The 13,586-nt window shown below is 44.3% G+C and overlaps 1 protein-coding gene across 1 annotated transcript in view; it reads right to left on the reverse strand.

Moving 5' to 3' along the window:
• Positions 1-1,444: 1,444 nt before the first annotated feature.
• ARHGEF4 (Rho guanine nucleotide exchange factor 4) overlaps positions 1,445-13,586 on the reverse strand; it is a 191,203-nt gene continuing 179,061 nt past the window's right edge. The window contains 9 exon segments of the mRNA XM_069791974.1: positions 1,445-2,983; positions 2,986-3,083; positions 4,357-4,434; positions 5,157-5,400; positions 6,472-6,603; positions 7,522-7,651; positions 9,021-9,253; positions 9,847-10,026; positions 11,076-11,270. Coding sequence (XP_069648075.1) covers positions 2,891-2,983; positions 2,986-3,083; positions 4,357-4,434; positions 5,157-5,400; positions 6,472-6,603; positions 7,522-7,651; positions 9,021-9,253; positions 9,847-10,026; positions 11,076-11,270 — 1,383 coding nt within the window. The 3' untranslated portion in view covers positions 1,445-2,890.

Consider the following 13,586-nt stretch of genomic DNA (forward strand, 5'->3'; position numbering starts at 1 on the left):
CCCCCACCCCCCCCGGGGGTCGGGGCAGACTGTGTCTACAGCCTTTGGGATTTAGCAGAGGCTGGACTGTGGACAGGCAGCTCTTACTAGTGTTTAGCTCTGGGGGAGGGGGAATGTCCAAACTATGTAATCTTTATGGCATGCAGAGCACTCTGTAACCTGGCATGGGTCTGGGAGGTATCACTGTTAATTTTGGTACTTGGCAAGAAGTAGTAGAGCCTGATCTCAGTGGCTTCTTACAGAGTCTGATTTTTTTTCTTTCTTTTTTTTTTTTTTTTTTTTTTAGCCCCCCTGCCTCCCCCAAGACACACTGTCCTCTCAAGTGTGGAGAACAACTGTTCTGTATCATAGTTCAGGCTGAGAGACCCAGCTGTCAAAAGCTCTTCATACTGTGTGCTAAAGCTTAGGCTACCACTGTGTGCTGGCCCCTGAGGGGAGCTTAGCCAGCACTCATGGACAGTGTGTGGGTTGAAAGGACCAGAGGGTGAGGCCAGGCAATGCTGAGCACTGTAAGGCTGATAATGCAGATGTAATGTGCAAATGAGGGCTGGATTTTTTTTCTTTTTTGGTTGGGTGTTTCCCCTCTGCCCCCCCAGTTCAGTGAACCATGCCTGTTTTGTGCAGTGTTTGAAGGCCATTCCTGCAGTGTCCCACTGGTTTGTTCTCCCAACAGCTGCACGGTATTAGAGAGGCATTTTTGACAAATGACAGACCAGACCTGTAACTGCTTGTGCTGGTTCAGGTCACTGTGAGGCAGTCAGGCAGCATCTCAAGGCTCTGCTTCCAGTTTGGTAAGCCTCATTTTCCTCTGTTGGTTGGGGTGACATGGCGAGGAGGGGGGAAGTGCTAAACCTTCCCTGGGCAGACATCTCTTATGCTTCTGCGTGAGAGGGAAGTTTTTGTTCGGTTTTGGTCACCATTTTCTGTAGGACCATATTGAATGGTGATGTCACATCTGGTTCTGCCTAGGAGAAGAGCATGGAGTTGTGTGTTTTCCCAGGAAGAGGGGCAGGGGAGCAGGCTGCAGGCTGTGCAGGTGGGCAGGTCACAGGAGGAGAAGCTGGGTTCTCTTTCAAGTATGTTTCTTACTTCTTGGCACTTGCTGTTCCTCTTTAATTCTGTATTGCTCAAAGTGGGCTTGAGCACCCCCTGCAGCTTTTTTGATGTTTCCTAGACATGTTCTCCATTTAAGTAACTAGCAGGAATTTGGGAGCTGGCGACTTACTAACCTTGATCAGTGTTCTAAGTGACCAGCACATCTCCAGTATGGTCTCTGCTTCTCATGTCTTTCATCCAAAGAATGGCTTTGAGTTAATCTCCTGGCATGGATTCTACTGATCAACGGTCTCTTTTTGAGCTGCAAGAGCAGAATCTCTACAGTGACTCTGAAGAGAAACAAGTACACAGACCTAGACATGTTGGAGACAAACACAGGCTGAAAGTCACTTTTACAAGTTTCTTTATGAAATTAAGTGTTGCCCCTGGTCCGGGGGGAAGATAGGGTATAGTGCAAGAATGACTTTGTACATGCTACTGAATTCAGATATCCCTGGATGACCAGATTTTGGTCAGCTACAGCATCAACAAACACTGGATTTCTGAGCTCTGCAGACAGTTAATGCTCACTCACACTAGCATCATGTTGGAATGAGCAAGTGTCTTCCTTTCAGTGTCACAGGATGTCTCTTAAGCTAGGGAATTCAGTCAGTATGGCTTCTAACTCTCACTATGGTAAGACAAATCTTTCCTTTTTCTAACCAAGTTTTAAATTAATTCTTTTTGGCCACAGTTTAAAACTTGGGTACTTAGTGAGACTCTTAATGCCAAATTTAGGCCTTTTTAAAGTGGCTTTTCATTTTTTAAAGGTGTCAAAAACCTGCAATAATATCCCTTGAAATGAGGGCCTGTGGAAGTTTGCATAACAGTCATGGTTTTAGTCTTTCAGAGTTCAACTGTAGACTCTGACTTCTGGGAGCTAGGTTTGCAAATATTAACCTTTCTTAAAAAAAAAAAAAAAGACAAAACAGGCATCAAGTTAACAACATCTGACAAGAACAATTACAGACTTACAAAATACACAGTTCTGATTTTTACCATAAATAAACACATTACAAACAATGAGCATTTTCATTGGCCAGGAAATACGGCAGAATGATGCAGAGACGAGAATCTAAGGAATTGAGTATGGTATTAATTAGGCACATTTTTCTCTAACATGTAACTCAAACCCACTAGAGAGATTCTTGAACTTTACTCATGCTGCAGGTTGATTGGCACAGTTTAATGTACTAGATAGTTCATCAGTGGTGTTGGAACTAAAGGAAAGGAAAAGGTCACAGTGCAATACTCACTGTTGTCTTGAGTGCCTGCAAAGGCTAACTGAATTAGATGTGTGTAAGAGGATCATGTCTCTGAGAAATGTGGGGAGTGGGGGTGGGCAGAGAGCAGAAGGGTTTATCGCTCCATGGAAAAAGTATCATGTCAGTGACTCTGAACTGTTCTGTGCAAGTCAGTGGACACAGAGCTGGCAGGTGTATCAGCTGCCACCCCCTCTCTGACAGCTGCCAGACAGCAGTAGTGTTCACAGCAGGAAGGAGTGAGTCAAAGTACAGCTGACAAACAAAATCTTTTCAGATGAGACATGTCAGGCTCATCCTGTGATCTCTTCCTGGAAGTTTGCCTCTTGGGCGCTGTGCAAGGCTGGCTTGATGGGACTGGCACAAATGCACATGTGTGCAAGCACACACACAGTGTCTCACCTCAGAGCCAGTGTGGTCAGTCGGTCTGCAAAATAAATAGGGAAGGCAGGAGCACATGTGCCATCCTCTGTAAACAAAGGATTGGAAGAACCTGGGCTCCACCTCCCAGGACTGATGGATAAAGTGCTTTCTCAGAAGGGGTTCAGGCACAAACACGGGGCTGCCCTTATTTCCGGAAGGGTGTCAGCCTGCTGATGTTCTGCCAGAAGTTTGAGGGCTTGCGCTTGGGCTCTGCCAGCATGAAGACTTGCTGCTGAGGGAGTGTGGTAGGCAGGGTGGGATGCTTCTGGCGCATCAGAAAGTCATAGTATGGCCTGGTGACAGCTGTGATAAGAAGGAGGTGGGAAGCATGTTAGTTGAGCGCAGCTCCCTTCCCTGGCCCCTGCCCAGTCCCTGTTAAAGCTGCAGGGGAGTGAATTGGGTTTGTTTTAGGATTACCCTTAGTTTCGCCACTGCTTTGTGGGATTAGACTTGATGCTGTGGAAGTCCCAGAAATGTGAAGCGTAACTCACAGGTGTTCTGTCAACATGACAGCAGGGCTAAATAGCTGTACCTCATCATTAGTGACAAACTTAACTAGTGCCTTTGGTTGTTTTGGGAGAAGCAGCTGATGCGCATGTGCCTCTGTTGCCTGTTACAACTTCCTGCACTGGATTTCTGAGTCACAATGGTCAGTGCCTAGCCTGGGGACAGGGCTGGCTTCTGGGATCTCCTCTCCTGCTTCGCCCCTAGAGCTTTGCTTTGTTAGAGAGGTCTGGCCTCCTTCCAAGCTTCCCTCTGCTTGCAGCCAAATATTACTTCTGACTGACTTTTTGAAATTTAGCCAAGCTTTCTTCCTGGAGACTTGGCTAGGATTTAACTGCTGACTGGTACCACCAAGGGGAAGTGGTTGCCTCTCTGTGGGTCCAGAGGAAAGCAAGTCACATCTCTTCCTCTGGATGTAAAGGGGGTGGTGGCATCACAAAATGGGGTAGCAGGAATCTTCAGCTGACAGTGCTGTGGGCACAGCAATGTTCCTTTCTGTGCTTGAGTTCGCACTCCCCTGGCTGCTGGTAGATCTTCCTTGTCTCATAAAGGTTTAATGAACAGCTCTGTTAAAGAGCGTGGTACCTACCCATGGCACTCTGCCAAAATTGCAGGTTCCAAAGCATCTTCCACAGGCACAACTGCCCAGGCAAGAACAGTCCCTGCTGTGGTGAACTTTATGACTCTCTTTGCATGCTGCAAAACTTAGTCATGCCTTTTCACAAAGGGAATGCCATGCTGGTTGGAGAGCCTAGCTTCCAGGGAGAGGCTGTGACCTAGCCTTTGAAGAGAAGCTGCTGGCTTGTATGTAACTGTGGTTTCTGGCATAGTGCTCAGCCATCAGGTGCAAAGCAGCTCTCCTGTAGTTAGGAATAGTTTCCTGACTCCAGCCATCTGAGTCTGCCAGGAACTATACTGCAGATTGTCACATCAGAGCTCACCATCTGGCCTCTTCAAGAGTTTGTTAATGCCACTTCATTGAAACTACTCCCATGTAGTAAATACAGAAGCTCCTCCCCCCCCCCCCCCCCCCCCAGTTCTGGCAGCATTTGTATGTTCAGGTGTGACTTACCCTTAGGCTTCCCAGTATGGTGCTGCTTACTGGCATTCAGCATTGCCTGCTTTTTCTGCACCTCTGTGATTGAAAAACCTTGAAGATAAAGTAAGTTTGTTAGCAGCAGGTAATCATTTTGTATCTCATAGGAAGACTCTGGCATAGACAGTAAGGGAAATACAGGGGCAGCGAAATACCTGAGGTGAGAAGTCACAAGCTGAAATTACTCCCAAAGCCGGAAGGGGCACTTACTGCTCCCCCCAGCCTGTGCTGTGCTGCACAACTCTCCCTACCTCTCATGCAAAGTTTGCTGCCTGCTGTTCGCCCCACACTTTGCTGGGTGAAGAATTGAGTCCGGACCACTTGTGATTCAAACCTCATTAAATCACACAAGTCTGAATTAAGCAGGGTTTAGACAAAACAATGAAAACCCTTGACTGAAAATGTTTTGTATAGATATTGCCAAGTTGGGCACTCATGCTGTACTGCAAAATAATGGAAGGTGTATGTAATGTATTGACTATTTCGTTAGCCCTGCCTGAACTCATTAAAGATGCATCAACCTCCCTGAGGACATACTGCAGTGTCTACTCATGGTGGTTTCCTTTTTTTTTTTTTTTTTTTTCCCCCCTTCAATTGCACAGATTCATTCAGAAGGTGCAATTCAGCAGCCTGAGCTGGACTGGAGAATGGACTGTCTTCCCTGCCCTTTCACTCCTATGAATTGGCTGGTGGTTAAAAAAAGAAGGAAAAAAAAAAGAAAAGAAAAAACAAACACACAAAAACCCCACTGTCTCACAGCATTGCTCTTTCCATACCTGTCTCCTGGTCGAGCTGAACCTGTCTCCTTTCATTCTCAAATGCCTTCAGCCAGCGCTGTTTCTGCTCAGGCTTTTTTGCACAGAATAAGTGGACTTCCTCAGTGTCTTGGCAGTGCAACTTAAATGCGTTTTTCACGCTGAGATTGAAGTCCTTGTCTTTCCCATCTTCTACATCCACTATTTCCATATCATCCATGTTGATCCGACTCTTATAATACAAGATGTCCCGGCGCAGAAGGTCCTGTAAGAGAGATCACACAGACTCGTAACAGATGTTACTGTTTCCTGTCCTGTCCCTTCCTTAAACATTCACTTTCTTTGATATGATGGCATATTTAATCTTCTTGGCAGTCATTACAGTCATGTAAGAAAAATTGATACTGGATTTGAATCTATGGAATTGCAGAGTGCTAAGCTTCTGTTGACAGTGAGGGGAATCACATGGTTTCTTCTAGTGACGGAGTCAGGATAGGCTGGCATCTACTGTTGTGGGATATCAGCTGCCCTGAAGAGCTCTGAATGAGAAGCAAGCTTGTGTAATGACACATAATCCCAAATACTCATTAAGCCTGTGTCAGAAAATAGTATTTGAATCCTACAGTCCCAGTTAGAAAGCCATAAAAATGCTAATTTCCTTTTGTTTTTTTGTGTTGACAATGAACAGTAAATCTGAGAGCAGTGATAAAACAGTGAGGGTCTCATGCTTAAGTTACCTGGAGCTACCTGTATGCCATGGATTATGCAAAAAAAAATTGGCATGTTCAGTTCTGAAACTCCAGTGGAAGACACCTTTCATTTGCTCTACAAAGGAAGATTTCTTTTATTACTTAGGTTATGAAAAATAGCATGGGCTGTACGTAGAGACTTACATATGATGTCAATATGGTCTTATTGACTGTTAAGGCCCGCAGCTCTTCATGAAAGCTGCAGTTACTTTCTGAATATGCTATTAATCTCATGTGGAAGTGCAGTTGAAAAAAAACATTTAAAAGAAAATGGTTGACAATGCTCATACTTGAGTTGTATAAAATAAACCCATACACTAAGCCCAGAAGCAGTGCAATGCCTTCCTCTCTTGCTTTAAGAATTAGGCTAGTAGTTAGTTCCTGTAGCTTATTGCTGCGGTCAGGTGCACAGACCACACCAGGATGTCAGAGAAAAGAAAGACTGCAATGAATGCACATAAAAATCTCTGTGCCCAAAGCCCATAGGACGCCAGTAAGTATTAAGGAAACAAAGGGGTAGAGAGGGAGTTTACTCAAATTCTTTAGCATTGTAATAGATAGCAGTTGTGCCTGGCTAGTGAGGTTACCTTCTTGCAGCAGACAAGCTGGTGATCAAAGAGGAAGAACATCCTCTGCTGGCTCTTGGCTTGAGGGTGGGAGATTTTGGTTAATTCCCCAGAATAGATGAGTTCTGAGCTTCTGACTAGGACATCTTCACCCTGAGAACAGCATAAAGAACAGGTTGGTCTCAGCCATCTGAAAACAGGGGGGAAGAAATAAGCCCATAGTCTCACAGGAGAACCTCAGCTTGGCTTAGGGGCCTGTGTGGCCTGAATTCTTGCTGACAAAACTCTCTTCTGGGAATGATAGGGAGCCTCTGTGCTGGAGGACAGTCCTTGTCACATCAGGGAGATACTGTGTCCTTGGCATCTAGGGAATGGGAACTGAATTTGATTAGAACATAGTGTGTTAAATGAAAAAAATCTCCTTTTCCAGGGAGTCTGTTCAGGGCAGCTGATGCATCCCTGACATTAAAGGCAGCACATAAGCAGAGAGCTGAGAATTTAGCCTGACATCCTTTAGGAGGGAGACGGTCTGGTGTTTTTGCCTGGGGTTTGTTTGTTTTTTTAGAAAATTAGTAGTTTTGTTTCTTTTCTTTAGCAATTTTTTTTTTAATGAGTCTACAGGGAACCTTGGGTTCCTTTGTCACTATATCAGTGCTTGCCTTTCTGCAGGAATAATGTGGCTTATTAAGCATTAAGGGGCAATTCTGCTTATCTTGAGAGTTTGAAATCACTCAAGATAAAATGGGGGGCAAGAGGAAAATAATGGGATTTCACTAACCTACATGTTCATTTTATTCTCCAAGGAAAATGGGGAAGCAAAAATCCAAGGGAACATGCAAAGGCAGCTGGTCTAGCTGGGTTATGTGCTAGATCTTTTCAATTGTACTAAAAGATGGCATCTGTCTAAATTAAAAAAACCAAACAACAAACCCACACAAAGAGGGGCAACAGAACTGATGTAGGGCTAGATAGTGATCCTTATGAAGATCTTGCTGTAGGCCGAAGCTCTCAGAGGGGGAGAAGAGGGGCAACACAGAACATTCAATTCATGGGGAAAGTAAGTCTCTTTACCTCCCAGTCTTCTATTGAACTCTGCCACTGAGCAATTTTGTCAATGTTCTCCAGTCGCCGCTTTCTCTCATTGATGAGCCGAGCAACGTTCTTCATGGCATTTAAGGCAGCTTCGACATCTTTAAAATCCCTAGAATAGGGCAGAGGTGTTAGGTATGACAAAACAACACGTGCTTATTGTACCTACATTCCAAAGGAGTGCAGTCTAGCATGGCCTAGAGCTGGAGAGCAGAAAACAGGAGTTCCACTTGCAGTTCTATCCCAGCTGGTTTATACTGGAAATCAGAGGTACATGTTTCTGTGGGTAGCTTTTCAGACACATCCTGGTTTTGAGGCACAGATTATAGTCTTGTAACAAATCCAGGCCCAATTTGTGGAAGGGAAGGGGGTAAGCAATGAAATTAAGCCACAGATGTGTAAATACAAGTTGCTGGAAGAATCTCCAGGGCTTTCCAAGCCTCGTGTTTTTCCACAACATAATACGTTATATTCATAATGCCACTGTTTTCATACAGGGACTGATTCTGTCATGTGCAAGTAAGGCAGTTCAGCAGTAATTGGCTTAATTTCAAATAGGAGCTGATGGTTTATCTGGAAGGGTAGGACAGAAGCTGATCTACCCTCCCCCACGCACCATCTGCTGCCACCAGCTACTTCTGCTGAGTTTAGAGTAGTGGGAAGGAGCCGTTCTGCACAACTTGTCTCTAACACAATTTTCAAAACATCTGTGTACTGCATTAAGGAGCTTTCTGGTAAGAAGTCAGCTTCAGAACAACATGCTTATAGATTTAATAAGACAGCTTAAAACCATTCTGTAATTAGGAAGGTAAAATTAAGTCAAGCCACAACAGACCAATATCAACACTTTCCTCTAATACAGATTTTTCATGTTTTATTTCTGTAGCTAATTATTTCAGATGCTTTAAGTGACATAGTTCCTCCAGCTGAGAGCAGTGCCTTCACCCTGAAACTGAGCAAGGGATTTGGATGCTTTTAAGCTAGTGCTGAAGAGGCACTGAGTGTGCACGGCTTGACTGCTGTAGGCCACGACTTCCCACTGGGGAAGCACTGGGCAAAATTCATGACTACCACTCAGCCCTGATGTACTGTGGTGCAGTTACATGGATGTTTTAGGGTATATTCAACCAGTGCTTTTGGAGGCAAAGTTTTCAACACCACTACTGGAAACATTTCACTCCAAAGTATGTATATGCTGGTATCACAGATCTGTGGGCCAAATAAAATAGAAAAGTACCATTATAAGGTGGACCTTGGAACTCCAGATCTGTAACAGACAGGAAAGGCCAGTGCTACTGTAGTGGAAAATGATGTATTTGATAGAAAAATACTTTTTTTTTTTTTCCTGGTTACTATGAGGTAACACAGAAGAATCATGGTATCAGCTGCTCTTGGCAAGCTGCCCTCAATACATGATTCTGCATTAGTCTATTTCCATGAGACCAGTCTCACTCCTTCCCTCCCCACCATGCTGACCTTACCTGTGTTGGGGGTTGGTGTATTTGAGCAGTTCAGCAAGTTGCAGTGGATATTTGCAGATTTTCTGCACGGGAGTCAGCAAAAACCCATCCAGAGAGATGTCAATCATCTTCTGCAGCAGGCGGCAGGCTTCAAAGAAGTAGACGTACTTGTTAACTTTGGTGAGGCGGGACAGCTCCATGCAGGCATTGGGGTGATTGTTGCAGTATTCAGAGTATATCTGAAACTCTGTTTGCTGCAAGGGAAATGAAGGGATTTACTGTCTATGTTCTTTAGGGTGATGGCCTGGCTCAAACTGCTCTATGTTCCCTGTGTAGGTCCTGTTTGGTAATTTGTATCCTCCCCAGACTTTGAAGCCCAGAGACCTAAAGTTGGGGATGGGTGGGATATATTACAAGTTACAGCACCTGCAGCTTATCTGAGAGACTGAGACATTTACATGTGTTCTGTCCTGTGCTCAGCTGAATGTTTTCAATGACTGGATCAGCTATTGCTGATCCTGCACTGACCTGAAAATACCATAGCTGTAAACTCAGGTCCAGATCGAGGTTCTGGAATCTTCCTACATTTTTTCATAAATTAGCATGGTGTGGCAGGGAGTATAGTGCTCAGAAGCTGAGGTGCTTTGAAAATATTCTTTCCACAGCCACAACAGCTAGAGGATGTTTAGTTGGGAGGTGGGTAGTGGTTGAAGGGGGGGGGGGGGGCATTTAATGTGGTTGGGTTAGTTTTTTCCAACTGAGCTTCACTTCTGTCAGATCAATTTCTAAATCCTCTGGCTTAATCCATGCTCAGCTACCCCTTTCCCATGAAGTCAAATTTACTTACATATTCCAAGAAGCATGAGCCAACCTCACTCAAATGTGGGTGGTCTTTGTTGAATTTCTTCTCTAGCGCTTTAACAAATTTCTTCTGGCACCTGTAGATGTCCTCAATATTCCCAAAGATTGTCTTCAGCTGTTCTTCTGTAAACATGTCAGCTCTTTTGCGGCACTGCTTAATGTAACCCTAGGAGGAAACCAAAATGGAAAGCTTGGGCATTTGCTCTGTGGGCTTTGGTTATCAACAGAAAACCCCATGGACTGTAGTCAGTAGTACACCAGGTTCCTGTACCCCCTTCCTGCATAAGTGCATCCATGTTTTAACTATTATTTCCTCTAGTATCACCCAAAACATGGTAGAAACGGAAGCCAAGCCGCAGTTACATCACTGCCTTAAATGATACTGTAATCCACACTTGAAGGAGTCCCAGAGCAGCTTTCTCTCCTGTTAAAAGCACCTTTATCTGTCTGCAGACTACAGGGTGTAGTGACCCCAGCACCGATCCACTGATAGATTTAGGCCAATTAAATCCAGTTGCTGATCTGTTTTGGATGCTTGTGTTAGGAAGTGCCTGGTAGACTCAAGGGAGAAGGAGTGTACAAAGGACATGGGGGGCCACTGCAGAAGGAAAGGCTTGTTTGGTGTGTACTGCTTTGTCCCAGCTGGCTCTCCTGAAAGACACTACATTTTTGTGTCATTTCAGTGAAGAACTGTGTTCCTGCAAAACTCTTACCAATTACCTTAATTTACCCCAATGTATGTGACAGCATGTCTCTTTCAGAAGAGGTGTTGCAATATTCAGCATATTTGCAAGTGAAAGACCTAATTGGCTGAACATCTCCCAGTTGTTTTGATCTGAGCATGACTTGCCTGAAGGCTGGAGTTGCTGACTGTATTACCTCAGAACATATATTAAAGAGGACAGCAATGCTAGACATTTACTTTTCTCTGGCTTGGGAGATTCAGTTAATTCAATTTAATCAGAGCCCAACTGGGTGCTTCAAACACAGAGGCATTTGGGATATTGCTGTAATGAATTGTCCTCTGTTTTCTGAGCATGCAATGTGCTTTAGCAGAGCAGGCTCTGATGGAAATACAGTCTCATTTTCAGAAAAGAAAAGTTAGCTGCTTAGGGTCACTCTCTGGGCAAGAATGGGACAGTCTATTATTCTTCAAAAAAGTTCTTACATTCACTTCCCCTTTATTCACAAATTTTCAAATTCACAATTATTTACCTCACAAATGTCTTTCAGATGCTTGATGTAGTCTCTCTCTGTGCTTATGATCTCATTGATGACGTTGGTCCTCATTTGGTCTTTGGTGGTCTGCCCCATCCCAAAGCGGCGGGTGCCACTGCTAGAGTCATCCTCTTTGCCACCCTCTACCTTCAGGGGATAATCTTCCATGGGTTCATCCTGGTTTACTCGTAGCTGTGCCAGACACACAAGATGTTCACTGTTTGTATTGCTAGACACAACTCTCTCAAGGAAGTTTGGGACAATTGACTGAATGGCAGACAAAGATTGAGCTAGGATAAGGAGTGAAGAGGGCTGCTCTGTGTATATTACCTGTAAACACATTTCCCCCTTGGGGAGGCTATGGCCAGATAGTCAGTTTTGGGAGGGTACTTTCAAGCCACCTGAAAGCTGCTCCCACTGTATGACATGGGTGGTTTTAGGCAGGCATCTCTTATGGACAGAAGTCACAGGAATTATATGGAGTCCTCCAGGAAGAATATATACAAATCCAGGACAAAAATGGTTTATGAAGTGAAACCTGCTTAGGTGCTTGTGAGGGGGTGCTTAGGGAGGGAGGGGGGAAACCAGGAAATAGTTGCTTTTTTATATACCTTTATTGTTGTTATCGTACTATAAATAACAGATGGCCTCTCAGTATCTGCTTCCCCAAGATTATTTAAAGAAAATCTGTTGTTAATATAAAAGCAGATAACAGTTGCCAGTAGGCATATAGCATGGTAAGGAATGGCATTACATTACAGGGCTGTGTGTGAAAGTCATGGTTCCTTCATAGTGCCCATCAGATGGCAGCACAGCATGAGCAGAGAAAAACACCCGCGTTCTGTAGACACACCCTCCTACAGACTCTATATTGCAACAGTAGCAAAGGACCTTAGTTAATAGCAGGCAATTGGTGCATTTCACTTACGAGCTTTCTTTTATGCAGTAGTATTGTAGCTCTCAGTGCTCATGGGAATATTTTGTACACAACTCAAATGATCAATCCCAGCACAGAGAAGTGAAAAATGCTGAAGTAGGAACACTCATAACTATAGGCATTTTTAGAACAATGTTGCAGAACTGCTTTAAACTTTTAATGTAGTTTCTTCTAGGCAGGATTACTTGCCACTTGATACAGATATATCTATGTACAAAAGATTGTGCATACCCATCATCCCTTGTCAGCATAGGCGTAGATTACATTTACTCACTGTTAACAGCTGGTGAAGCCCTCAAGATGTGCAGTCCTGGTTTTCCTTCACTGTGAGCAGACCAACATTAGCTCGTCCTAAACTCAGACCTTGGCCTGAAACTCGTGTGGAGTAACTAAGAGACCTGCAGATTTACCCAAGTCCCCAAACATACCAGCCTTCCCAGCAGTAAGCTTGAGACCAAGTGATAATTAGCACGAAATCTTCATTCAGATGCTTGAGTTAGTGTTGCAATTACTCTGCTAAAAGAAGTTGTTACTCTGCATCCCTAATGGCTAGCACTAGTCTGCTTTCCCCTGAAATATTATCACAGGTTTATTGCCAGCCAGGACAACAATTTAACTTCTCAGTAACATGAAAGAAAAAAAGGCCTGTGTTTTGACTGTGAAAAAAGCAGTTCTGTCCCCACCAGTGTTGGGAGTTTGGTCCTAGTAATCTTACTTGCAAAATATCCACCATTTGTAATGGTTACCCAGCTGAGACTGTCTCCTGCAATCTGTAACAAAGCATTCCAAAACTTTTATAGCACTATCTGCCCCACTTCTCCAAGGACTTTTGCTACAGACATCGGATCACCTTGTATCACCTCCTTTCATGCTTCACCTGGTTTTGGGACACTTGTGATCTGAAGTGACCCGGATAAAGAGCTAAAGGGCTGAGAATCTCTGCCCTTTGGCACCTAATTGCCTTTGCAGTATTGAGCAGCCCGCCCTGAAGCAGTTAAAGCAGAGTCAGGCATCCACACCAACAGTCACAGCCCAAAGAAAGGAAAAAAGCCTTTCTCCTCACAGCAGGAAAGGAGTGCACAGCAGTTACCCAGACTCTTGTTCTACCCCTCAGTTGCACAGAGAATTCAGATGTGTTTCAGAATGCTCTGTTGGAAAGTAATCCAACCTCTGCAATATACAGCTGGGACTGTCTGGTCTGTTCTATATAGCTATTTCTATATGGTCTTTGTAGCTAGGAGAGCCTTGGCCCACAAGCATCAAGTGTTTCATATCTCCCTTCATCAGTTGTCCCACATGACCTCCAAGACATTTTTTGTGTTTTTCTCCTCCATTTTTAAATGCCTGGAATACAGTGCTCTGTGGTAGCCCAGCAGCCTGATGATTTTAAAACTCCAGGGCTAAGAGAAGGTGCATGCATGAGTCAGGTGGTTGCATACTTTGGGACATGGCATTGCACTGGACCCAGCTCCAGATGGAGAAAGCTAAATTTGGTGCCGTGCTCATCCATACTGTCTGAAGTGGACACTAGATTGAAGACCTCTGCCAGCTGCATCTGCGATTCTTCTAGG

This window comes from Haliaeetus albicilla, chromosome 9 (assembly GCF_947461875.1).
Source record: "Haliaeetus albicilla chromosome 9, bHalAlb1.1, whole genome shotgun sequence".
In the NCBI taxonomy this organism is placed as follows: Eukaryota; Metazoa; Chordata; class Aves; order Accipitriformes; family Accipitridae; genus Haliaeetus; species Haliaeetus albicilla.